A 27832-nucleotide genomic window follows, 5' to 3' on the forward strand; every position below is an offset into this window, starting at 1 on the left:
AGTCCCCACCGTGGAATGGATTACGAACATGTGAATATTTTAAGGCTCGACACAATGTTTAAAGATGCTATTCAGTCTCTGACACGTGGGGCCAACAATTATGTACAATGTGCGGTCACCGTACCGTGTAATCTAGGAGGCCTTCCCAAACTCCCGAAAGTCAGAATGTACAGCCGACCAAGTATTGCTTTATCGTGTGTGGCGGGATCCTTATTAGTGAAGGGGAAAAAACCATTCGCATCTATAAAAATCCTTGCAGAAGACACGTATCAGCAGCAAATCCCTTGCAAGTCCATTTTTTTCTAAGAAAGCACCTTTTAATTTTGATTATTTTTTCCTCTCTTTAAACCATTTTTGTTTTTTCCTAAGCATGAGTTAGGATCCCAATCTTTGTCTGCGGTGGTCAAGTCAACATCAAATATCCAAAGACTTCTAGACACTCCACATAGTTTAATTCACACTCCACAAGATTTAGAACCTCCTAACATAGACTTTTTATTGTCAATTTTTTTGGTTCAACATTAAAATGTAGTTGCGTTTATAGATGGTTGGTGCTAAACTTGCCTCTAAAACAAATAGCCACATTGATTGCATCTAAGGGGAGTGACCCTAGAATATTACAGAATGCTCAGTTCCATCGATTTACTTCGAATCCACTGTCAAGTTTCTTTGTCACTTTCCCCAACAGAGTAAAGTTCACCCAGTCTCTTGAAGCGGGGACCCCAGTCACTGAGGTAGTCAAAATTCTGGTCCGAGTCTGAGGTGGTGGACTCCAAGGAGCTCAAGGAGCCGGCCACGGACCCTCGGCCTTCGTAGCCGTAAATCTGAATGGAGTCATAGGGCGGGGCCGTCGGGTCGTTATCGGCTTCGTGGAGCCGCACGTTTATAAACTCATCCACGTCCACACCGTTCGGAACCGGAGCAAGCCCTTGCCTTGGCATAAACTGTAAATCTGGTTTAATATCCTTACGGGGTAAGAACCCGTTAATTCCGTCTGGGTTTTGTAAAGTCGCGATGTCGAAAGCCTCCGTGTCTTCCTCCCCGCCTCCTTCGTCATCGTAGCGAATGATGTTTTCTCGGACGTCTTCATCATCTTTGATGATTAATGGCTCGTTTTTGTGTCGCCGCAGAGTTACGAACAGCACCACGATGACTGCAAAAGAAAAAAAAAAGAAACAAGACAGGAAAGAACAGTTAGCTAAAGTCACATATAATTTTAGGAGCCACACACCATGTAGGCTTAGAGATTGGGTCAGTATTTTAAAACTTATGAGCATATAGCTTTAATAACATGGACTTGGAAATTTAAGCAAAACACCTTTGTGAAGGATAAGCACTGAATTTTGAGTGAATACTATTTGATTTTAATATCAACAAAAATATCTGAGGAAAACAATGTAATTTTGAAGATACACACATGCACACACACATATGCTTGTTTTCTTTTTATCTCACTAAACTTTGCGTGACTGGATGGACTCAGCAACCCAATGTACAAACTGCTTAGATAAAAGAGTATTTTGGACATATGGGAACCCTTATAGCAGAAAACAGGGGTACACCCGAAGATCTGGAGGTCTTCTTTATTATAGATGCTCTTTTAACCACATTAAGGCCCATCCCCACTTCTACCACCATGGTGCCTCATCTGCTTTTTTTCGTTGGTGATGGGGTTTAAAAGGGCACCAGACAGTCCCCTCCAACTGGGAGACTGACTATCTATCGCAATGCTTTTACTCTCCCTGCCTCTTCCTGATCTCAGAGCTTAGGGAAGACCAAGAAAGTTCCTCTTCCCCAAAGAATGCTGGTGCCTGGCTTGGTCAGGGTTTGCTGTCCTTAATTCCAAACTTTTATGAACCAGAAAAATGGTGACCATTAGGCCGTGAAGGAAGTACGTACCTAGCAGCAAAATGATGCATGCTAGTATGGCAATTAGGGCGCCCATACTGAGTCCAATGGGAAGGACATAAGCTTCGACATTACAAGACTGGACGACGCCGTCCGTGCTGCAGCCACAGACCCGGATGGTCAGGGTGCTGGTGCTGCTCAGAGGCGGGCTCCCGCTGTCGCTGATTACGATGGGTAAAAGATAGACTTCTTGCTTCTGACGGTTGAATCCATTATGCTTTGCCATAATGCTGAGGGAGTTGTCTGGAGAACGTGAAAATGATAAGAGTTTGCATCATTTCGAAAATGGCCACCCAAACAACACTTGTTTTTCCAGTTCATAAATCCTCTGCCAGCCGTAAGACAGTCCCGGCTCCACTGGTCCCTCAGGCTCTTTGCCCCTCCCTCCCTCCCTTCTGCCCATTTCCCCAGTTGGCTGGGACCACAGCTTCCACATCCTAACAGGCCCAGTGAACGGGGCCTGGGATGAACTAATAGAGTTATACCATCATCTTGTAAATGCAACATATTTCTTTTATTTAAAAAAATACTCTTCATGCAGAAGACACAAATTACCCCACGTCCCATAAATAAGTTTAATTTTCGCTCACGTATCCTGATTAAGCAAAATTGATTGGGCAGAATTTCACCACATTTGAAAGGCATATTTGAGAAGCTCCGTGTTCCAAGATAGGCTACATGACAGACAATATGGCACATAAAACAATGCACTTTGATGCCCACAGGTGCCTAAAAAGTCATTCACCCCCAGAGCATTTATACTGCAGTAACAAAGTCCTATTCACTGCCAGTTGGAGGAGATATGACACATATATTAAAATGTTGTGGAGAAGACCTATAGTGATTACACAAGAAAGCATAAAATAAGAAGTCATAGGAGAACCGTGTTCCATTTTGCATATGGAGATACTTATTGGTTATCTGAAGCAACACTTAAGGACATTTAAGCAATAATTCAGGGCATACTTCAGTTCAAAGTAAAACTTGTCAGTGAGAAGACATTGGTCCCATGCTAGCCTTATGGTTCTCTAATTTCACCCCAAATGATGTATTTTTTTGTTGCCTTCATCTCTATCTCACAAACTGTAGTCATAATATATATTAATTATTAATCTATTTTCTCATCTTGTTCATGAAAGACATAGCTATTCAAAATAGAAATACTAATTACCTCCTGCTGGTTTTCTAGCCCCAAATAAAAAAACATGATGATTTTGGTAAATATGTATAATTTTTTTTGGGGGGGGCAAAATGATTATTTCAGTTGGAATTTCTTTGCAAATATTGGCAAGTGTGCAGACCCCAAAACATTTGGCTACTGCACTGTTGTATGTTAAGGGCAGAGGTTCTAGCCACTGCCGGCCAGTTCCTGTCATCAGCATCTTATTGTCTCCAGAATCCTCAGATCCATGCACAGATCATCTGCTCAAATGCCTTCAAGTCGGCGTGTTCAATCTGCTGTACCGCATAGTGCTATCCCAAGATTTCCAAAGAATGACAGACATTCCCTAAAACGGATGCATACATTATGTATATTATATTTAGTTTTCTTTGTTTAAGGTATAAATGGCCCCGTAATGTCCTACTATTAAGCAGTCAGAAGAAGACAGTCTCAGTGAACATTTTTTTTCTGAGTTTCTTCTGATTGTGCTTCATTATTTAGTGATTTGAAGAGTGAAAAGGAGTCTCTAATGGAGTTAAGCGGTGATATACCAAATGGTCCAGTAATCTTCATTTCCATGACCTAGAAGGAAATACCACTAAGCTAAAAACAGGAGAACATTATCTCAAACCCGACATGGAAGACATGGCTGTGTTCAATTTGCAGAAAATGTGTGACAAGTTTGAGTCCAGTTAATTAGTGCAAGGGACATGTGTGGACGATTTTATATACTACAGCTCACAACAGAAGATGGGAGTTGTTCTTCAAGGTACAATGAATAAAATTACAATGAGGCTTTTTTCTTTTCGGTGACTGATATTATTTATATGAGAAAACTATCTTTGTATATTCTCTCTTTAATCTATAATGATAGTTTAGAAAGTACAGCAGGAATATTATTCTCATAGAACAAAGCTATCCCCTTTGTTACGCAGGGAAGCCTTGGTGGGTCTAACACTAAACTCATACCCATATGTATCTTTTACTACTGGCATCTGCATATATTGTTCTCCTAGAAACATGATTGATGGCGTAAAGGTAGTCTGGGAGTCAGTTTTGGTAAATCTCCCCTGCTACCTCCAGGGAAACTCAACTCCTTATTGGCCATCTCACTTTTTTAAAAAAACTATTTTTTGATTGGTATTTGTATTGATTAATGATTGAGTTATTTCCTTAGACCAAATAAAATTGCAATTATTGTTTACATAAGAAAATCATCAGATACCAGCACATTTTAAATTCATGTATTTAATTATTGATTTTTTTAGAGGAAAACTATTTAACATCCCTAAATGGCCCTGAAGGCAAACAGCACGTCAAGAAACACGAATCAACATTCAATCAAGAAGGTCTACTAGAGCTCGGTAAGAACGGCGGGACTGTGGGGTGTGGATCAGAACCCGCCCGTTCCACCCCTTCTCCCAGCTCCGTGAGATGGAAACTCTACTCCAAACTAGTGCAGCCACGAACCAGGGCTTCCTCTCCCCCAGCTCGCAGTTAGAAGACTATCTTCACAGGAGAGAAAGGATGTCAGCGGATCCCACCCTGCTCCTGCCTACCTGTTGCTGAAACTGCATTTTGGGTCAGTGTGGCCAAGGTATGGTGCCCCTTTTTATTTCACAGCACCTACCTGTGTAACAAAGGCTCTACCGGGCGCCACTCCACTGGGAATGTAAGGGAGAAACACGGGGCCCCAGTTACGGTTGCGCTGGCCCGTGAGCCAGTGGTCCCACACTGGGAGGGGCAAGTCAAAAGGACTTGATGCTGCTGTCCCCCAGCACTAAGTGCTTGCTCCTAAAGTACACGTGTCACACCGAAAAATACATGTAGTCTCTATCTGATTCAGTTCCAGAGTCAGTGGCTTAGGGTCTTGCCTCGATGGAGAGGCAGAGAACTTGGGAAGGCGATGGGGAGTTTACCTCTATCAGAACAAACGTGGACCACTGCTCAAGGGAAATGCTCTTTGGAAGAGGCCCACATTTGATTACATTCATCTGTAGAACAATCTAGGTCCCCTAAATGGAAAACAATGCGGAAATAACCTGGCAGTTAGCGAGGTTTAACAACTGGTACGTGGTCAGGGAAAGAGACAAAGAGAATTCTGCCCAAACCACCATCATTCTAGGCTGACTGGAGGCATACCCAAGGCTGGGATCCCACTGCAGAGGGGAAATAAATGCCTCTAAAATAATCCAGCCAGTCATTAATCAAATAAACAAATAACAATAAGAAGCCCTGTGTTGAGGGGCTTTGATATCCAGATTTACTAAAATATATTGTCTCCAATGCCCAACAAAAGATTATAAGACACAAAGAAACAGAAAAATATGACCCATACCCAAGAAAAAAGTAGCAGACAAAAAGAAACTGTCCATGAGAGTAGCCAGATGCCAGATTAATCGAAGATTTCTAAGGAGTCATTATAAAGGTGTTCATAAACTAAAGCAAGCTGATTAAATAAGGAAAGGAAGGTATGATTACAATGTCACATCTAGCAGAGAATATCAATAAATTGATAGGAATTTTTTTAAAAGAACACAGTGGAAATCCTGGAAATTCTATTATTCTGGAAATAATAGGACCAGGCATACTTCAAATGACAATATGCAATGAAAAGTACAATGTGAAATGAAAAGTTAATTAGAGTGGCTAAACAGTAAATTTTTTTGTACATTACTTTTTTTAAAAAGATTTATTTATTTATTGTTTAGAGAGGGAAGGGAGGGAGACAGAGAGAGAGAGAAATATCAATGTGTGGTTGCTGGGGGCTGTGGCCTGCAATCCAGGCATGTACCCTGGCTGGGAATTGAACCTGCAATACTTTGGTTTGCAGCCCACACGCAATCCACTGAACTACGCCAGCCAGGGCTAAACAGTAAATTTGAACTGGCAAAAGAAAGCATTGGTAAATGTGAAGATAGGCCGGAAACAAATATGCAAGATAAAGAATGGAGAGAAAAAAGAATGAAGAAAAATAAACAGAGCAACCAAAAAACATGGGACAGCACTAAGTACACCAACAAACGTGTAATGAGAGTACCAGAAAGGAAGAAAGAAAGAAAATGTAACTGGAAACTTCAAAATTGTTTGAAACATTGCCCTAGCTGGTGTGGCTCAGTGGATTGAGTGCTGGCCTGCAGACCAAGGGGTCGCTGGTTCGATTCCTGGTCTAGGGCACACGCCTGGGTTGCAGGCCTGTCCCCAGTGGGTGGGTGGGGGCATGAGAGAGACCGCCACACATTGACGTTTCTCTCTCTTTCTCTTTTTCCCCTCCCCTCTCCTAGCTAAAATGAATAAATAAAATATTTTTTAAAATCTATAAAAACAAAAAACAAGAAAAATATTTTGAAACATTTGTCTACATGTTCAGAAAACCCAATGAACTCCAAGATAGTAAACATAAAGAGATTCACAGATACATCACAGTAAAAAAAGCTGTAAGTCAAAGACATGAAGAAAATCTTAAAAGCAAGAAAAAATGGACTTATCACATCCAAAGGAACCCCAATAAGATTGAAAACTGAATTCCTAAAGAAACAATAAAGGCCTGAAGGAAGTGGGATAACATATTTAAAGTGTTTAAAGCCAAAGCTTAAACACTTTAAGAAACATATGTTCAATAAGCTATCTTTTAAAAACAGGATATGAGAATCTCAGATTTTTAAAAAAGTGAGAAAACTTGTACCTAACTGAACTACCTTATAAGAAGCACTAAAAGAAGTTCTTCAGACTGAAAACAAATAATTATAGATGGTAATTCAAAGTCACATTTTAAAAAAAGACCTTCCAGAAAAGTAACTATGTAGTTATTTAAGACAATTTAAATACATAGTTTTTTCCTTCTTAACCGTTTCAAAAAATCAACTGCATGAAACAGTATATACATAATATACTGTTGAGTATACAATATCTAGAAATTCCATAGTAATAGTTGAATAGCCCAGTATCCCACTTGCAATAATGAATAAAACAATGCAGTGGGAAAAAAATAAGGACATAGAAGACTTCAACAACAGCATAAATCAACCACACCTAACAGGTGTCTATAGAGCCCTCTACCCAGTAAATTTTCTTCTCAAGTATACATGGCACATTATGCAGTGCAGACCATATACTAGGCCATAAAATAAACTTCAACAAATTTAAAAGAATAGAAATAAGATTAGGTATGTTCTCTGGCCATGTGAAATAAAATTATAGGTTGATATTTTAAAAATTTGGAAACTCATAAATATCTGAACAGCGAATGGTGTATTTCTTGATAACCCATGTGTCAAAGAAGAGCTCAAAAGGAAACTTAAAAAATATTGTGAGGTCAGATAAATAAAAATACACAAATCAAAGTATCAGAGATGGTGCTAAAGCAGTGCTTGGAGGAAAACCTATAGCTTTAAGTGCCTATACAATATTAATTATTTTTTCTTATTTTACTATGACATCTAGTAGAATTTTATGTATAATAAGTTATGGTGGATGCCTGTACTTTGATCTTAATATTAAAAAATGAGAGCCCTGGCTGATGTGGCTCAGTGGTGGGTGGCATCCCACGTGGCATCCCACGAATAGAAAGGTCGCCTGTTCAATTCCCAGTCGGGCACGTGCCTGGGCTATGGATTCCGTCCCCAGCTGGGGCAGGTAAGAGAGACAACTGTCTCTCAGTGTCTTTCTCCCTCCCTGCCCCTTTCTCTAAAAATAAATAAAATCTTTAAAAAAATTAAAAAGGAAAGATAACTTTTGACTTTGAACATTGATTGATACTGTTGATTAAAAGGCACTTTTAAATTGTTTACATGCACTCTCATTGTGTTCTTTTAAAACGTTCCTTTAGTTTGCTTTGTTTGCTTTCCGATGACTCAAAGGGAAAAGGCAGTCATATAAAGGACAGCAACTTGGCTGTTCACTGTCTCTGTCCCTGGCTTCAGTGCTATCATTGCACTCTTTTCAAAGCTTCTTTTCGGTCATTCATATTCTTATGCATCTCCATGTTATATCATCTTATTATCTCTGCATCTTAACCTGTTTCACCTTCTGGCTTCAGACCCTGCTTACTGTATTTATTGCATAATTTCTTTGGGAGCACAGCAAACAGGAGAGCACATCCCAAGAATGATTTGCTAGAGAAAATACAGCCGTTTCCTGAAAGTGTAGAGTATATAGGACAAAAAAGATAAAATGATCACTGAAACATAGACATACATATACACCACAATTTTTAAAAACTAAATATCTTGAAGTTGAGTAGATGACAACAGTGTTTGACAAAAGATAGAAGAAGGTGTGCCAAGACCTGTTTAAGAAGAGGCTGGACCGAAAGCACTGGCCTCGCATCCAGGTGACCAGACGAATGTCCACTTGGTGCATATCTGGGGTATTTGTGTTGTGTTGTGATGGAAACATATTTTAACTTTATCACCTAGTTGTCTGATGATCTCGGTAAGGAAATATTGACATATTTGTATTCCCCATTATGCCCCTTTTAGAGACTTCCCTGTTTGCTCATCCTCTGGAATGTTTTCCTTGTGAGCACTACACCAAGGAGGGTGAATGACTCCGTTTTTAGAACCTTGCGTCACACCCCACACCCAGGTGTTTCTGTTTGTGACTAACCATGGGAAGGAAGAGCTGATGGGGAATTGAAGTGGACTAATAGGGCCAGGCGCACTGCAAATGACAATATTTCTAAAATAGGGGTACACTTGTCTTCCTTAGTCCTTGGCTGAGTAACACAAATTATATACCAAATAAATAATAAGGAAGAGACCAGCAGGTAAACGATAGGTACATAGACTTACTGAGTTTTGAGTGCATAATCTTGTTTTATTTCAGAGAGCACATTACAGTTATGCCATTATGTATGACGTTTCTTTCATATTCTGACAACAGATTATTTTTAAAATTTACTTATATTTTTAGCCTTTGTCGTTTTGTTCTTCAAGAGCACTTGTTAGACTTTTAACAAAGGTTGTTAGAGGCTGTCTGAAAGGTAGTCATTTTGAAATTAACTCTTAAAACATTTACGTAATGATTGTGACATTATAGAGACCAATAGATACTATTCGGTAAAATGCGTGTATTATCTCGCTAGCGGGTAACCCCCTTCAGGGGAACTAGCCTTAGGCACAGCTCTCTTTCCTGTCTCCAGTGCAGGATTTGGCACGGGGCAAAGCTCCTCATAATGACATCGGTCAAGTCGCTGAACCCACTTGTATATGGAATGCTTTCGGGATTAAGGAACTGAACACTAACGGATTCATTACAAGTTTGCTGAGTACATTTAGAATTTTTATTATAGATTGGAGATTTATCTTTCTTCCCTGCCTTGCTAACTAGCTTATGTCCCGCCACTCTCTCTCTGCATTCTAGCTGACCTAGCACCTTCTGAACCAAGGGTCTTCTCTTGTCAGTGCTTTCCTATTCACTTTTTCTCCTTCCCGAAATCTCTCTACCCTCTTTAGCCTTAATCAGAATGGTTAATATGTATGCCTTCTTTACATCTTTGCTTCTTTGTGGCTAATTCCCTTCACTCATTATCTCCCATCTCCCCGGATACATTTGTTATGTAACCTTATAACAATCTTTTATTTTTCATCACACGTCTTATTGCAAAGAAATGATAGAGCAATGGGGGGTACAGTAGTCACTAGTGATACAGAAATAAACTAGGGAATTTCTCAGTAACAAATAACTGATTTTAAATGCATAGTGAGTACTCAGCCAATATTTGCTGAATAAACAAATGGCCATGGAATCAGTGGCCACATTTTGTGGGTCTCATTTTTACATCTCCTACGTTATTCTGTCCTAGTGAATTATATGTGGTTCAAAATAAGTCACTGAGGAAGTTCAATTTCGGGCTATTGGAAACGATGTGGAAATTTAAGAGAAATATTGATAGTTTCCAAGTCTTCCTCTAGGCATTCCTCATATCATGTAACATGAGCAATAAACGGAGGATGATTAGATTCAAATAGAGAAGGCTCAGAGAGGAAAAATTTGTTGCAAAATGACTGAAATACCATTATATCAAAGACGTGCACACCGGAACTCTCTTTACTGAGCTGAAATTGAATGACTCACATTCAGATGGGGACACATAGTCTGAGTAAGTATCTCCTATGGCTAGTCTGGGAGGACTCTCCTCTTTGATTATTGATATTCAGCTTTTGGATCATTTAGAGTTGGACATCAAAGGACCTTGTCTCATACAGTATTAATATCCCTATAAGAAAAGTTTCCTTTAGTAAATTAGCCAGTAAGTATTTGTTATAGACTGAATGTTGTTGATGCCCCTCCCCCACATTAATATGCTGAAGCCCTAACCGGCCCCCCCTCCCACCCAATGTGACTGTATCTGAAGATGGAGCTCCTAAGGAAGTCATTAAGGTTAAATGAGGTCATCAGAGTAGGGTCTGACTTTATACAATTAGTGTCCTTTTAAGGAGAGACACCAGAGAGCGCTCTCTTTCTCCACCCAGGGCTGCACAGAGGTCGTACAAGCACAAAGCAACGTGGTGGCCCCCTACAGGCAGCCGAGAGAAAAGGCGTCAGGATGAAACACCTTGCCTGCACCTGGATCTTCGACTTCCTCACCTCCAGCACAGTGAGAAACAATTGTTGTTTAATCCACCAGTCTTCAGGATTTTGTTACAGCAGCCTGAGTCAACCACAGCAGTACTGTACTCGCTAGTTAATTCTATATGCATAGTCAATGAAAAATTAAAAGTGTATCTAAAGAGACAGACTGAGCCTACCTGGGTAATTCTTCAGCTTTATTTGTATAATTTTTTTTTTTTTACCTACAGACCACCATCCCGCTTCCCTCCCTTCCTTCTTTGCCTCCTCCTTCCCTTACTTCCATTTATTTACTTTGTATTATTTAACAAAACAAGAGTTACATTATTATTGCTATTTAAATATCCCATGTTTTTTTTCCACATTGTTCTTTTTATTTCAGAGAAAAGGAAGCAGGGAAACCTAACTTCTCTATGTGTTCCAGCACACTTTATCTCCCTTGGTCGCCCCAATGCTGCACTTTTGCTTTAGCCTAGGTCCCATTTGTTGGAAATCATGGAGCTCGGGCTTTTGTTCACTGTTTCAGATGTGAGCAAGAACAGCACGGAGGCGGAGTTAATGAAGGCCCTTGCCAGACAAACATTTATGACAAAAAGGAATAGATGAGGAGGAGATCAATAGTTAGTATTCTTTCTTTCTCTTTTTTTTTTTGAGAAATGTATTCTGGTATTTGATTTGCAAATTGAATTCAAACTTCCTTGTTCAAGGGAAATGGAATGAAAATGGCAAGAAGGTCAAAACAAGGAGAAAATGGCACTCTGTTCAGTGGACGAGAGATTTAATTAAGTTTTTATCATTGTTGTATCTGTGGCTTATTTATAAAAACCTGACAGAGCAATAAAGATACTAAAATCCACGAGCTTTCAGCAGATTAGATGCATATATAAATAGTATCCGATATCTAGAAATATGAAGCAAATTGCATACCATCTACACTTTATTTATCTATGTTTATTACTTTAGACACCAAGTCTTACTGGAAACAATCAGGCTCTAATGAATTCACGAAAAAGAAGGCTCCGTGAAGCTCCTTTGCCCCAGCACTGCCATGACTGCCCACGTAATTCACTGACAGTGTGCCCGCGCAGTCAGCCTGCAACGGGCGGCTGGATACGTGGAGCCACCTAATTAGTTCATCACCTTTCCCCCTGTTTTCCTCATTAGATGGACACCGTGCCACCTGATGTCAATAATCTCAATGTTTACCCGGGTGTTGACTCATTGCCAAATCTCCTAATATTTAATAACAAAATATAACTAGCCATTAAATATTGTCCAGCATTTACTTTGGCTTTAAAAGATGCTGCTAGTTCCTTTGGAAGTTCCTAGGCTAACATCTAACTTAGGATTTAGTCAATGATTTTACCATACACAGAATGAATTAGAACATTTTTAAAACAAAAAATTATTTCACGGTAGTCCTATAAATAGCTGAGCGACTGTCATTTTGCAGAGGAAATGTACAGAGTGTGGGCTGTGCCTTGTACTTTATGAAGCTTAGGACACATCAGGTAACCTATGAAACTCAAGAATCTTCTAAATTTCCTTTAGAAGCTACATACACTGTTTCTAAGTTGTCAATAGAAAATCATCGTTTTAGGTTACATATATAAAAATGGTGTTTAGAGTAGTGGTCTGAATGGTGACCTCCAAAAGCATGCCCACGTCCCATTCACTAGAACCTGTGAGTGTTACCTTACTTGGAAACAGGTCTTTGAAGATGTAATTAAACTAAGAACCCAGACATGAGGAGTTCACCTGGGAGTACTGGGCGGACACCAAGTTCAATGACATGAACACCCTTGTAAGAGTGAGGCAGAGGGAGTTTGAACACAGAGCAAAGAGAGAGGAACCACAACCTCAGAGGCAGACACTGGTGTGGTGTGACCATTCCATGACTGGCTTGCAGTGCCGACAGCCTACAGAGGCTGGATGAGACCAAGAATGTGTTTTCCTCTAGTGTCTCTGGAGGGCGTGTGGCTCTGCCAACACCTCGATTTCAGATTTCTGGACTCCAGAACTGTGAGACAATAAGCTTCTTCCTAGTTTGTGATCATTTGTTATGGCGGAGCTAGAAAATTAATACAACCAGTAAACCTAATTAAATATGATAGAGGCAGGAAGGGCATTTTACCCCCATTTTACATATGGGGGACAGGGTTTTTTTTATTTAAGATTTTTACCCTATTTATTTTTAGAAAGAGGGGAGGGATGGAGAAACAGAGGGAGAGAAACATTGACTGGTTGCCTCTTGCATGCATGCCCCCAGCTGGGATGTGCTCTGACTGGGAATTGAACCAGCAACCTTTCCATTCATAGGCCAGTGCTCAATCCATCCAGCCACACCAGTCAGGGCTGAAGAATGGGGTTTTTAAGAGAGAAAGTGGCTTCCTGAGCTGGCAGCTAAGAATTACAACCAACTTTAATGTATTCTGTACATTCTCTCTGTCCTCTTAACAAAAGTCGCCCCAGAAAACCAGGGAAAATGGGCTCTAAGGTTATATTAAAGCTCAAAGATAAAAAGGAAAAAGTGTATGGGGGAGGCTTTTCCATGCCGTGACACCTTCGTCAGAGGCAACAAGAAAACCAAGTGGTAGAGACACCTTGGTAGGGGAGCATGTAGGGTTGTAGAAGGAACTAAGATATCCAATACAGCACTCTACGAATCAAAATCCTGTATCTTGAGAGTCGCTATAACACAGCATAGCACTGCATATCATAGCGAGAGTGGCAAAGCATCCAACTTGGGACAACTTATTCCGAACCCCTAAAGTAGCATAGCATGACATAACTTTGAATTAATTATCTGGGTGTCCATTTGGGTGACAGAGAACAACTCAAGTATCACAGAGTACAAGTTTCGAGCTTGATACAATCACACTGTCCAAGGCCTCTGAGTTTGATTATTTTTCCCCTGCACTTAATTTGCATGCTGGCTCTCACTCAAAATGCTCCACGCACCTCACACAGATCCTTAGTGCCTGGAGAAAGGCAGATTTATCAACTCCAGGCCCTGGGGAGTGAAGGGTGATGCTTAATACTCTAACCTTTATTTTATCTGAAGACTAACTGCATTAACTAAGCCAAGAAAGTGAAAACTAGACCAAGAGCCAATTTCTCTTTTGTTTGAATAGAAATTTTAAAGCCTTCACAAATGGCAACTGACGTGAAAAAGAATATTTCTAGACTAAGATTTATGAAGATGTGAAAAGAATGTGTCATTTTTTAAACGTATGCAAACTGTTAAGGCAAAAGCAAAGCAAAACAAAACAAAGAAACACGAAGGCCATTAGTCAAATTTCTTGTGAAATTTTCAGAAAAAACCCTAATGGTTAGCCACCCAGACATGGAAAGCTAGCCTCTGTTGAAGAGTGACTTTGCCACAACATGTCCATTGATTGAATAGATACCCCGAAATATTTAAGAAAATGGGAGTCAGAGACGAATTCATTCTGCAGTTGGGCTGATACATCTGTGCTCATTAACACATTTGATATATAGTGTAGGTGGAAGAGAGAGTAACACTGTTTTAAAATAGCAGTTTAATTGAAGTATACATTGTGTATAAGACATCGGAATCATTAAATATAGTGAACAGAGAGCTAAGAATAAGGAAGAGAGGAAGCGCCAAAACCAGTTTGTTATCTAAATAACCTGTTCAGACTTAGAGGAGGTCAAGTAGCCCTGGAAGTCATTACTTTGTTGGACACCAGCATCTCCCTGAAGATTTTTTGTTTCCATACATGAAAGTGAGACAATGTGAAAGCCATGAAAATGGCGCAAATCCATGCACACCTTCTTCTTAACGTCCTTCAAATCCATGGCAATACACGGTTAATTCATTCCTTAGTTTTTCGGTGCCTACTGTCTACAAGACAGTGTTGTCAGAGGAAAGTCTTCCTTGGCACACATCCTGCCCAGCACACTGCCACGAAGCCAGATAGGATGGTTTTCTGTCTCACCAACCGAGCTTTTGCCTTCTGTAGTGAATGCATCCCATTGGCTGCCCTATGTGTCACTCTGTACAAGTCTCCATGTGCAGATCTCAATCTTTGTGGAATGAACACATGGATAGTTAGGTAAGTGAGGATATAATTACTGATCTTAAGCGGCTTCTGATGCAGAAGAAGGAAGAAAACAGCCTACAATTTGATGGTCCATTCTTCTCTAATTGTGATCCATGTCTTCTGGGTAAGCTCCCATATCCTGTGGTGCGCTACATCATTTGTTCCTTGATTTAAATTTCTACCGTCAGAGATACAGACAAGAAAATGCCTCAAGGAAAGAGCAGGATGTGAACTGGAGTTAGAGGAAAAGGCTGGTCTGTTAAGGGGGGAGAATGGTGTCTCCTTTTCCCCCTCCTTCCATGTTTCTGTTCTATGACATCTGTCCCCAGCCTCATCTCTAACCTCTTTATAACTGTCTGAATCCCACTTACTTACCTGACTTCAAATACCACACGATATTTTTCTCCTAAAATTGTAGCCTCCTGCCTCCTGCACTTACCTATTGGACATAATCCAACTGGATGTTCAGTGCCCCAACTCAATATTTCAATAATGGAACTACAATATATAATCCCCCGTCTTCCCATTTCCAAAAATTGTTCTGGCTCAATTTCTTGCACCATCTTTGTGGCTGTATAATTCTGTACGTCTCCTCCCCTTGTAGGCAATAACCTCAGATCCTCCTTTTCAGTGTAGGGAAGTTCTATTATCTTTCAGTAACAGGCTGAAAATGTACTGCTTCCCACAAAGGAGGCAATGGGAACACATAGCCTTAGGATTTTGGAGTATCTAATTCAGAGATGAAATGGAGACTTGATTATAAAGTAAATAATGATTTTAATTGGTTTGCTACATAAATAGATAATAGACATCAGTGCATACGAGTGAGTTAATGTGCAACAAGAGCTTAAAATTGGACGTAGTACCTTGAGAAGTCCAAAATATATCTAACCCTACACAAATAGAATGCAATGAGAGAAGCATATACCACCAATCTTGCATTTATTATTACATTAATTTTAAAAATAAAGTGTCCCTTTCCCCCTGCATCATCCCCACCCACCTTCCCTCTGGTTACTGTCAGTTTGTTCCTAGAAGGGTTTCAGGAACAAGTATAGAGGACACATGGACAAAACCAAGAGGGGGTGGGATCAGGGGAGGGAGGTGGGGAGGGAGTTGGCTGTGGTGGGAGTGGTAGGCGGAAAAGGCAGACAACTGTATTTGAACAACAATTAAAAAAATAAAAATAAAGTGCCTATTATATACTAAGCTCTGATATGTCTGGTCTATCTTGACATTCCACATTTCAAGCCCATTTAATTATCATTGTGTCTGAGCAAATATTCACACAAACAGAAAGAAGCACATCGCAAAATTCAGGCAGTCATCAGATATAAATATCTGAGCATGTTACAAAAATGCCTATTCTTGGATTTTACTCTAAATCAACTAAGTAAGAACTTCTGGGGATAGGCCTTGGGCATCTGCATTGTAAATACATTTTGTGTGCATACAAATCTTTGGGGTGCCTGGGAGCTGCTGTCGTCTATCCCATTTTCCCCCTCAGTTGCTAGCAGGGGTTAATGACTTGGCCCCCGGCCTCCTCCGCCTCGCAGGCACCACTGGGACAGCTATTCTGCCCTGGGTCCTGCAATCCAGCAGGGGTAGGAGCTGAGAGCAATTTTCCTGTGTCATTCCTGCTTTTCTGCTTTACTGGTAAAATAGTTGCTAAATAAGGAGGGAAATGATGCAAGAAAATGTGGCGTCCTACCGTGAGCTGAAGTCCAGTGTTTGTCCTTGAATCATTTTAAAGTTTGATATGTTATATTCAAACAGCTTGGCTAAACATATATCTCTGGGCCAAAGCCCTAATATACAGTGAAGGCTAGAGAATGGAAGGCAGTTATGTAGATAAAAATTATTGTTCAAGCAGTGGTCACATTATCATTCTTCCCAGGTTGCTAGGAATGGCACATGCTTTTGAATCTTAAAACTACATTCTTTATAGTGTGGGAAAGAGTACCGTTTCGTTCATACAAAAATGACTTTACCTTAAAGGTCAAACTGATTTGCTTTTCCTCAAATTCAGCCACATATTAACAGGTTAAATACAGATGGAGAGAGCAGAAATAAAACGATTGCAGAAAAAGATACCCATGTAGGTCACCCTTATGATTGAAATAAAAATCACATCAAACTCATTCAAACTCTTCTTTTATTGAAAATGTAATCGGATAAAATTCCCCATTGTTAAACGCAATGGAGAAATCTGAATAAATTTTGAAGTCATGCATGATTTCATTTTAATACTTTCTTGTAAAATAAAAAGGACTTTTTGATGAGTCTTTGAACATATTCTCAAGATAATATTTGATTTTCCCAGCTTGCCATCCCCTTGTTGACAAGGAGTGTGTGGTGCTCCCTGGTGCCAGGCAGGGATAAAAGGATCTCTGCCACCAAATTCTCTTGCATTCTGGAATTATCAGAGGGATGGCTAGCAAAGAGAGAGACACTTAGGGAAATGTGTTCCCTTTTCAATGTTCTGATTTCTGAATAGCTTATATTAGGTGTAATTTCTTTAGAATGTGTATTTCAGAATGCTTCTGAATATCATATTAGATAATGTTCAGGCTCTGGACTCACTCTTAATTGTGTTTGCATTCCAATTTCATTACTTACCTGGTTGCATTTTCCAGTAATTTCCCCAAGGTCATAGCAGATACTCTTATTGTGCCCAAATTACTAATTAGGGAACTGAGTGTCAGAAGGTGTCTGAGGAGTCAGTATGTTATTCCACCTAAAATGTGTTTTCAGGGTCTGTGATGTGCAAACTGTGTAATAAAACTTAAAATAATAGTGGTTATTATTAGTCTGTGTAAGGTTATCAGTTACCTTAGCTTTGAGATAAAGCAAAAAGCTGTATTTGTCTTTTAAGAATATTTGGGTTTCATCCTTTCATATTTTATAATGAATTTTCATTGAAGAGTTCAAAGTTGGAATAAAAGTAAATTATAAAGTAAAATATAAAGTGAAAACTAAGAAAATATATGATAAGAAGTATATTAAGACTCTTCAGGATGAACATTGAGGCAGTTTCCAGAGGGAATATGAGATTATTATGGTATCCAGATGCAATATAAAATGGTTTCCAAGGAAATATTCTATCTAAATCAGTGCAAATCTATCTGAGTTTTTTAAAAAAAACGTCCAGGGTGTATGGATGAAAGAATTTAACAAAGATATGAGTATTCATGAGAGAGTAATCAAACACTATACAAATTTAATGAAGTCAAATATTGTTCATTGGAAATGATCAATAATTGTTATAAAAACTTAACTAGACTAATCAAGAAGCAAAAGAGAAAATACAAATTACCAACTTCAGGTATGAAGTAAAGCAGTGATATAAAATAAACAGTTTAGTGACAACAGATTCCACAACTCAGATGAACTGTACAAATTCCATCCCATTCCCAAAATGTAGAAATGGCCTCAAGAAGGAAGAGAAACTCTGGTGTACTGAATTCTGACCTCTTGGTCATCTGCCCCAGAGAACACACAGGTCACGGAAAAGGGTATAAACATTCATGGCTGGCATACAAGAGCTATCACCTGTGGCTGGTGTCTCTGAGAGGGAGATAGAAAGAGCTGATGCTTTTCTTTACTGGGATTCTTCATGTGTTTCTCAATCAACCATCTCTACCACCATTTTGAGCCCATTTAATGTAAATGGTGTCTTTTGTTAAAAAGTCCTCAACTGAGCTCTTAGGCTTATTTTATTCGGGTACATCTGCCCTTCTAGGACTAGAAGTTCTTTCATGATGATCCCACATTCAACCATAACTTTATACAAATCAGAACATGATACCACATATCAGTGGCTGGATTAAACAACCTGCAATCCTGCAAAATTAAAATTGTGAAAATTGTGATTAGTTTTAGAAACATAATTGAAGGAGAATTTTAGCCTTGATCTCAATACATCTATCCATTGTTTTGAAAGGATAGAATTGTTCTAAAATCAGATTGTAGTGATGGTTGCGTTACTCTGTGAGTTTACTAGAAAATCAGTACAGTACACCATAAAATAAGTGAGTTTCATGAAATGTAAATTATATCTGAAAAAGCTATTTAAAAATTTGAAAAAGGAAAAAAAAAGAATACTGGCATGTCTGTATTAGTATTCACATAGTGGAGTTGCATATGCTAACCCTTTGAAGATTGCAAGACTAGTCAATATCATATCCTGAAAGCCTAAGTGCTCCTTCGAGCACACTGTGCATGGATTGACAGCTGACAATATGTGGTTCCTAAAATGAGGTGAGTCCCACATGGTAATTGGGATCGCCCTGCCTGTATGTGTGACGCTTTGCAAAAACTGTAGAAACCTTCGCTGACTCTCTGGGAAAATAATCTCTTTATGTAAAGAAGGATAAGCTCTTGAAGATATTCCATATTTTACAAAAAGTAGGTATTTACAAACTCAATAAGTAGATCCTTCTGTTTAACTTGCCGTCCTATAACAGAAAAGATGATAAGATGATAATCACTTTTTTCTTTGTGAAAAATGTAATCTAAACCAATCTTCTGAAAAAAGTCAAAGTCTTTTTTTTTTTTACAAGAAACAATTGAAGACTGAAAACAATTTCTGTGGACGTTCAACAGTTCATCACTTTTTAGTGATCAGAAGCAATGAGGGTTTATTTATCAGGAAACAATATATAATTTTATTTCTCTAATTCAAGATGGAAAGTATTTTAAAAACTAAGGATAAATGGACCTGGTTCCAAAAGGCTCCCAAGGGATATCATAAGTGGATTTTCTGCTGATGACTCTGAATTCTTCCTTTGAGACAATTGTTTGCCAAGATCTCAGTACTCACAGCAGTACGCAGAAGTACCGCTTAAATTCTTGCATTGCTTTTGTTACCATGCATTTACAGTTGAATATTTATCAGTTTTTTTTTTACTTTCCTCTTATAATATCTCCAATTAAATCCTCCAGTTCACTGCAATCATGGTGTTCTTCCTTGATTACTGTTCTCTCTCACAACTCTTACATTAAAGACAAAGGCATTTAAAGAGAAACACAACACGTGTTTTTTGACGTACATTTGTTTCACTGTGAACCTTGTTCTGGTTCCATCAGCCAATGGAACCTCTGTAACAATCTTGCTTAACTTTTGGAACAAAAGTCCCTCATCTATGTTCAGGCTGAAATGGGTAAATCACCAGTGACTATTAAAAGTGAAAATGGGTTTTAGGTTTTAGGTAGATTTTAACATTTTCCCTTTAATAACGTGTTCTGCATTAAAATATTCCATCTATCAGTACAAAAGTTGTTGCATTAAAAAAGGGCCTAAGCCCTAGCCAAACACCTCAGTTAGTTAGAACAGCATCCTGATACACCAAGGTTGTGGATTTGATCTCCGGTCAGGGCCCATATAAGAGTCAACCAATGAATGCACAAATAAGTGGGTCGACAAATCCCTCTCTCTCTCCTTCTCACTCTCACTCTCTCTCTCTTTCTCTTCTTATCTTTCTCAAATCAATCAGTAACAAAATTTTAAAAAGAGCCTAGAAGGACTATACTAGATGTTTTCATATCTGGGACTTGTTTCAAAGAAGTACCAGTGGGAAAAATAAGAAAGGAATAAATGAAATAAGCTCAGGCATGAGCTAACAATTTATGAAATGTAAGATATGGGTATGTGGAGTTCAATAACATGTTTTGTCTGCTTTCACGTACTTTTGATATTTTCCATAATGAAATGTTACATAAATAACTTAGATGCTATTTCTAATTACATTTTTGGTCTTCATTAGCTTTGTGAAGTTGGGCAAGATGTTCTACTTCCTTAAATCTTCACTCCCTTAATTGAATAATGGAATAATAACACACAACTCATAGAACTCTTAGGGAGATTAAAGATAGTAAAACATATATGTAAAAATATAGCACAGTAAAAAACCTAAAGTCAGTAAATGGTACCCATGATCTAATTCACCAGACTTTCAAGGAGATATTTATACTTTCAAATGAGAATCAGATGACATAATCTGATGCATATCTACCCTCAAATACAGTGTTGTTCTAACTGTAGTCATTGAAGTATAAATTTGAATTTCCATCTCTCTTTGATATTTTCCAACCAACCACAATCAAGGATTGTCTGACAAGCATGTTGAAAAAGGTAGGGTCATTAGACCAATCACTACTTGGGTTCTTTAAAAGTTAAAAGAAACTTTGAATATCACTAAGATTTTTTTCTAGTGGTGCTAACCCTAGGTATTATTCAGTTCATCATGCACTGCATTCACTCATACCTTTTTAGAGTTCCTGGACACAAATTTCTGGCTGTCCTCCCATTAAGGGACTTATAGATGGAAAGATTCTGAAATCCATTTTAGCTTCTGGCTACTCAGCTGCAATTTCATTATAAAAGGCATTATTTCAATCATCCTCATCAGCTATGAGGAGGGGTAGGACCTGTAACTGGTAGTTCTAGAAAAGCCCGTGGAACACAGAACATAAACATCTTTGAGTAAAGCTCCCCTCCAGGATTAGCTTGCCCTGACTCACTTGGTGTCCACGAGAAATGATTTCAGTTTCCATGGAATTGTCTTTGCTATTGTCTTTTTCTCTTGCTTTCTTACAAATACTTGGGCTTTTGTAGAGACTAGAAAATATTGGGTTGGCCAAAAAGCTCATTCTTTTTTCCATAAGATGGCTCTAGTAATGCGTAGTTGTCTTTAACTTCCATTCAAAACAATTTTGTTAGACTGTACTGTGACAGCTGTCGTATCAGCATGCACGGAAAAACATCAAAATTGGTGAATTTTTGTGCAGTCATTTAAATGTTGAAGATGGAAAAAATAAGCAATGTTTTCAGCATATTATGATTTATTATTTCAAGAAAGGTAAAAATGCAACTGAAATGCAAAAAAAAAGATAGTGCAGTGTATGGAGAAGGTGCTGTGATTGATCAAATGTGTCAAAAGTGGTTTGCAAAATTTTGTGCTGGAGGTTTCTTGCTGGATGATGATACTGCATGATTGGGTAGACCAGCTGAAGTTGATATCAGTGAAATCAAGACATTAATTGAGAACAACCAACATTATACCATGCAAGAGATAGCCAACATTCTCAAAACATCCAAATCAATAAAGTTATTGGTAAACATGAAAAATGTATCTTTTTGGCCAACCCAATAATATCTCAAAACTTGAGATAAACTCTATGTTCTTGCCTTTATTACATTAGAAGAAGTTAGAAAATAGACAAATAATTATTCAATTGTGATGATAAAGTGTGTATACATCGTTTTGTTGCTAAATCTCAGGTTATTCCCTCATTCATTCACCACCAGCTATTTATTGAGAAAACTCTGAAAGTTTTCCTATGAACTAGGCATTGTAGATATAGCAATAAAAAGGTTCAGCTGCTTTTACGGAGTTCATTATCTAGTGGGTAACGCAGTTATGCAATAACAATAATAAATGCAGAAATCATCCACATTTCATTAGTTTTTACTACTGCATGTGCAATGAAAGAAGGAAGCCAGGTTACATTGAGGCTCTCTAACCTGAAGCTGCATATTAATACATTACTGAGGCTGCTTGTTTTCAGATTTCTTTTCTGAAGGTCCAGTGCTTTGCTCTGTAGTGGGAGAGGTGCTAACCCAACAGCTCCTGTGTTATCTGGACTTGGCTGGGTTCAGCTCATGGGAAACGGAGGGCTGGAGAAAAGTCCACTCCAAGTGACTCCTCTCCCTTCTCCTCCATATCAACTGGCATTTCTGGCAGCAGCTAAAACCCCCTCAGAGGCTTCAGCTCCCCTTCCTCTCATTGGCCTTTTGTGATTCTAACTTTTCTAGTAAGCCCAGGCCCTGTGATCGAGTAATTCTGCATGCGCTCTTATTCTCTCTGCTTAGGAGAGGTTGTAACTCCCTTTCGTTGTCAAGCTTTGGGTTGCCTCCCTGTTCCCTCTTTGGCTTTCCAGCACCTTCCATCATCCTCGTCATCTTGGGCTTGTAGGAAATTTCCTGTTTCAAATTCTCAGAGTGGTTTTTTGTTGTCTTGGTAGAGTCCTTGGTCAAAATGCTACTTTGAATCAAAAACAGAGAATACTTGAGAGGAAAGGATTGGTTTCCTCTCAAGGGTCTGTGTTGGAAGCATGTAATCTAAAACTGTCACCCAATGTAGTTGAAGCAGGAGGAGAACTGGGCACAAGAGAATGGCAGCGAGCGACCATAGCAAGTGGAAATTGCTATGAAGGAACAGGAAGCAGGTTTGAGGGATTATGTAGGAGAGGAGAGGAAAGCTTCCTCCGTGAAGGTCTCATTCGAACATCTGAGCATATTTGAGGCATCTCATGAGTGAGTCAATCACGCAGGTATATGGGGGTGAGGTGGGGGGGGTAGAAGAGAGTGTGTCAAGGGGGGGGCAGTAAGTTCAAGGACCGTGAGGTGAGGATGCCCATGATGAGTTCAGTGAGCCCAATAAGGAAGAAGCCGGTGTGGCTGGGGGCAGCTGGAGTGAAGTGGATCTGAAGCCAGTGAAAGGAGAGCAAGTAGGGAGAGACCTAGCCAATCAGAGAAAGATAAGTGCCATGTGATTTCGCTCATACGTGGAGTCTAATGAACACCATGGACTAACAAATAAAATAGAAACAGGCTCACAGAGAACAGACTGACAGCTGTCAGAGAAGTGGGGTTGTGGGACTGGATGAAAAAAGGTTAAGGGACTAAGCAAAATTAAAAAAAAATCACACAGACAACAGTGTGGTGATTACTAGAAGGAAAGTGAGGTTGGGGGGGGTAGAAGAGGGTAAAGAAGGGATAAATGGTGACGGAAGGAGACGACTTTGGGTGGTGAATGCACATACAATGCACACGTGATGTATTACAGAACTGTACATTTGAAACCTATAGAATTCCATTAACAATGTCACCCTAATAAATTCAATAAAAATAACCAAAAAAAAGGAGGGACCACATATTAGTGTTACATAGTTTTCATAAGACTATTCAGAACACAAAGATTTCAGTTTCCTTTATATAAAGTGGAGATGATAGTGTCATTTATTTACCACACAGGCAAATAGTGAGGATGACAGGATGTAGGGTATACGCACAAAGTGCTTAACGCAGCCTGGACACATAGTAATGATGCAATTTTATTGTTATTATTATTGCCTATTTTATGGTTTGTTTTCCCTGGGTGTTGCCCCATCAGTGGAGATAAGGAGTTTACCTGATTCCACATATACTTGGAAGATGATTGTTGGCTTTTAGGGCCGAATTGGTGGCTCTAAATCAAAGCAGAACTGGCTCTCTCACCTGAAAATGAACTAACTCAATTAATCACTCCTGTGTTCATTGGCGTTACGTGGTAAATTCCTTTGTGCGCAAGGGTCATGTCTTAAATGACTTGGCTGTTTCTGGTATGAAAGATGAATGTTTTAGTCCCCCTGGGCCATCCGTTCTGGGGGAATTAAGTAAATGTGAAGTTACTAGCATTCAGTCATACACAGCTGAAGCAAAAGGTTTTCTTCAGGTTAGGACAGTTCTGTGTCAGTGAATCTGAATTCTCAAAACCAAAGTAAAGCCACATCTTATAAACACAAGGATAATGTGGATGTTTAGACAATTATTCAAATAATGATCACCATTCATGCGAGAATGCTTCCATTTTTCTTACTCTATTTTCGTGACAGCAGGATTTTCTTTTGCTTAAATCCTCATTTTTCAAATATATTAGTCACCTACTCCATACAAGGCACTGTTCCCAGTACTGATTGCCTCAACTATCCGTGTGATTTTTGCCAGTGAAAATAAAGCCAGAGAGAAATTGCACAGCCACTTTCTCATTCCAGTGTTCTCATTTAAAAAATCAGCAGTCGGTTTGTATACCAGTGTTACTTTGTAAGTGCCCCTCATCTGCTTCCTTTAATTCTGGTCCACTCTTTTTAATACGCTCAGATCGCTAGACACAGCTGCTGTGTAACCTTCCACCTACCTACCTCGGGTCTGTCGCTGTCTGCAACAGGCTTTTAAGTTCTCTGCAGAAAGATCAAATCATTAACGGTATTAAAGATGCAGCAGTAGAATTGTTATCTATGCTGGAAATACTACTTGAGTACAGAAAAGGAGAAATTTTTAATTGGCAGTCTTGCAGCTGGAAACCTGGACAAGGCTGGGGCTTGCGTTTCTTTACATTTATTGGAATTAATGTGTTGTAGGTTAGGCAGTGTATGTTTGGAAATGACAAGGACAATTCTGCATCTTGTGTGTGTCCTTTTGAGGGTTGAAGGCAGAATGTACGCTTAACCAAATGGCTGTTGGAACAAGAGGAAATAACGAGTTTCTCACCAGTGACTAAGCTGTCTTGAGATGAGTGGCAATGGGTTTTATGAAGGGTCCTTTAGACCTACCCCCTGGATTCCTCACCCTAGAATTGTGTGTGAACTACACAATTGCTCTTCCCTCAGTTCCATAAACTTCAAAATAGTGTCGGCACTTTCCTTAAAGGCTGTGATGCATTGGACAGTATGTCCGGCTTGTAACGCATTCATTTTAGTCTGACTTATTTTCTTTCTTCCTTTCACGCCACAATAACAAAAAAGGAGGAAATGCGATGGCAAATCAAATTTGAGAATGGACAGTCCTTGCCTCATTTCAAAGCCAAAAACGATCAGAGCCCTACATTTCACAGAGCTCACACAGACTATGCCCTGAGTTAACATGCACTACACATGTACGTATGTTGCCCCACCAACGTTGGTATAGAGGAAGGAACGATAATCATATACCCATTTTGTAGACTAGGGCTCCGAGGCTCCGACAGTCTACATAACTTTCCAAATGCCTTTCTGTTCTTTGGCAACAGCACGGAGCATCTGGGATTCCTGATGCTAAAGCCTATTCTCATCAGTTTCAAGGATGTTACGAGCATCTAGCTGATTGTCATGGGAAGGATATTACCAATGGAAACATTCTACAAGATGATCTTAGACTCACAAGTCCATTTGTTCTCACACAAACCTTCCCACCAGGAGTCATTATCCTCATCTCCACTACAAGAAACTCATACTAACACCATGTTTTGGCTTGTGCATGCAAGCCAAATACAGTCAGACTGCTTGGGGTTGACTTTGGCTTTGCCTTTATCAACTAAGTGCCTGGGGCAAGTTAATCCTTACAGGTTTCAGGTTTTATTGTCTATGAAATGGAGAAAATAACGGTACAAAGCCTTAGTAAACTCTAAGTACTTCTATGGAATATGTGTAGTAGATAAACTAGGAATTGTAGTGAGTCTGTTCTAGGTTTCATGTCCTTTACCTATTATCATACCTGCTTTTACCATGCAAGACTTCAGTCCCTTCCCATCTCTTTTAGGGAATATCATTTGCCTTGTCTGGTGAATGAGACAACGTGAGAATAAAAACAGTGAAAAAGCTCATCCCGTGAAACTAGCTAGAAGAGCTTCCTATCCATCTCTCTCTGTGCCCTGAACTTGTGTTCTGAACACTTCGAGACCACTTCCCCCAAGAAACTTCCAGGCTGTGCTGGAGGAAGCAGCGGAAGAAACCAGGGGGGGCCACAGCTCTTTGTATTCACTCATTCCTCTCATTATAATGCATGCTCGTGTTATTGCCATTATTCCAACCTCTCTGCCAGAGCAGCTAATTTATATCTTGCTCGTGTGGGTCAGATGCAAGCCAAGGGTATATTGATAACTACTGCCTATGTGTCCTTGGAAACGCTAATGAAAGATCCCAGCTTTCTTTACCTATGAAGCTAAGGACTCAAGACATGGACAGCAGAAACTCTCTCGATGCCCCTAACCCAAGGCGGGCCAGACTTTTCCACACAGCAGTTTGTTTTGAAAGGCCTTTTAAAAGGATGAATTTTGCTCCTTTGACAAGTGCTTGCTTTTTCATATTGTTGATGAACCATGGAGCGGTGGGAGGAAAGGAATGCACTTACTGTCTGAGATAACCCCAAATGCAGCCATCCTGGGGGCTGAAGGTCACTGCCAGTCTCCCCTTGTGGTTCGGGCTTCTGCAGAATTATTCCACCGAGATGACACAGGGGATATGAAGTTTTGAACAGTGTGAGCTGCCTTCCACCCTCTTACCAGCTAGGGAATACTCTGCACGGAGGGATCTCAAGGTTGATTGACAGAGAAAATGAAACCCATTAAAAAAAAAGTCTTTTCTCTCTTTCTGCCTTTAGCGGATAAACCACACTTAACATCAATTCCAATGGTCCTTATCATCTTCAAAGTGAAGTTTTCAAAGTCATAAGAAGTCCTGAACCTATTCTAGGCCTATGCATTTTTTTTTCAGCCGGAAGCCTGCAGTAGGTTTGGAGGGGTTAAATGGGCAGGGGGACTACTTCCTGTAAGTTTGTGTTTACTTCTAATTCCAAGTGTTGCGTGCAAGCCACACACGGAGAACATCTGCAGTGTGTAACAGCCTAAAGCACAGAACACAAGGGGTGAGAGACATAAGAGGGGGAGTGGGGGGGCGTGTGGGGAGGGGACAGGGTGAAGGGAGATTCATTGAAACATAGATTGGCAGGTTGTCCCAAATATACAGGTAGGGTCCTCCGCTTCACTTGACAGTTTGAAGAAATGAGCATCCTCTCAGTTACCCAAAACAGTATTTTACACTCAAATACTAAGTACGTTAAGGGCTTCTGAATCAAAATAATTGGGGTTTGAATCTTAGCTCTTCTGTGACCTTGAAAAAGCCCCTTCACATCGCTCAGCTTGCATTTCTTATGTAAAATGGAGCAAGTGATACCTCCCTTTTAGGAAGGCTGTAAGGTTACAATGAGATAAGATATACAAAAGGACCTGGTTCATCATAGGCACACAATTCATATTAGCCCACCTCTACCCCAAACCTCATTTTCTCCCTTGAACTCCTCCCAAACTCCAGCACACCCACTTGGAATTTCCACTGATTAGCCTTGCGATTGAGTGCCATCAATCAGTTAACGGCAGCTTCGCCTACGCTTAGCTGCTGCAGCTCTGAACTAAGGATCGCAGTGGCATCTATCTCCTCATGGATGTTTGCGGGGAAACAAATGAGGCAGCGAAAGTAAAACCACTGCTTTGCAAGTCGAGAAGCAATGTTCACTATTTGTCTACTACGACTGCAGATTTATTTTTCC

The 27832-nt window shown here is 39.7% G+C and overlaps 1 protein-coding gene across 1 annotated transcript in view; it reads right to left on the reverse strand.

Moving 5' to 3' along the window:
- Window positions 1–302: 302 nt before the first annotated feature.
- CDH8 (cadherin 8) overlaps window positions 303–27832 on the reverse strand; it is a 337946-nt gene continuing 310416 nt past the window's right edge. The window contains exons 11-12 of the mRNA XM_028501803.2: window positions 1900–2151; window positions 303–1153 (exon numbers count right to left, since the gene is read on the reverse strand). Coding sequence (XP_028357604.1) covers window positions 660–1153; window positions 1900–2151 — 746 coding nt within the window. The 3' untranslated portion in view covers window positions 303–659. The remainder of the gene's footprint in view (window positions 1154–1899; window positions 2152–27832) is intronic.

This window comes from Phyllostomus discolor, chromosome 12 (genome assembly GCF_004126475.2).
Source record: "Phyllostomus discolor isolate MPI-MPIP mPhyDis1 chromosome 12, mPhyDis1.pri.v3, whole genome shotgun sequence".
NCBI lineage: Eukaryota > Metazoa > Chordata > Mammalia > Chiroptera > Phyllostomidae > Phyllostomus > Phyllostomus discolor.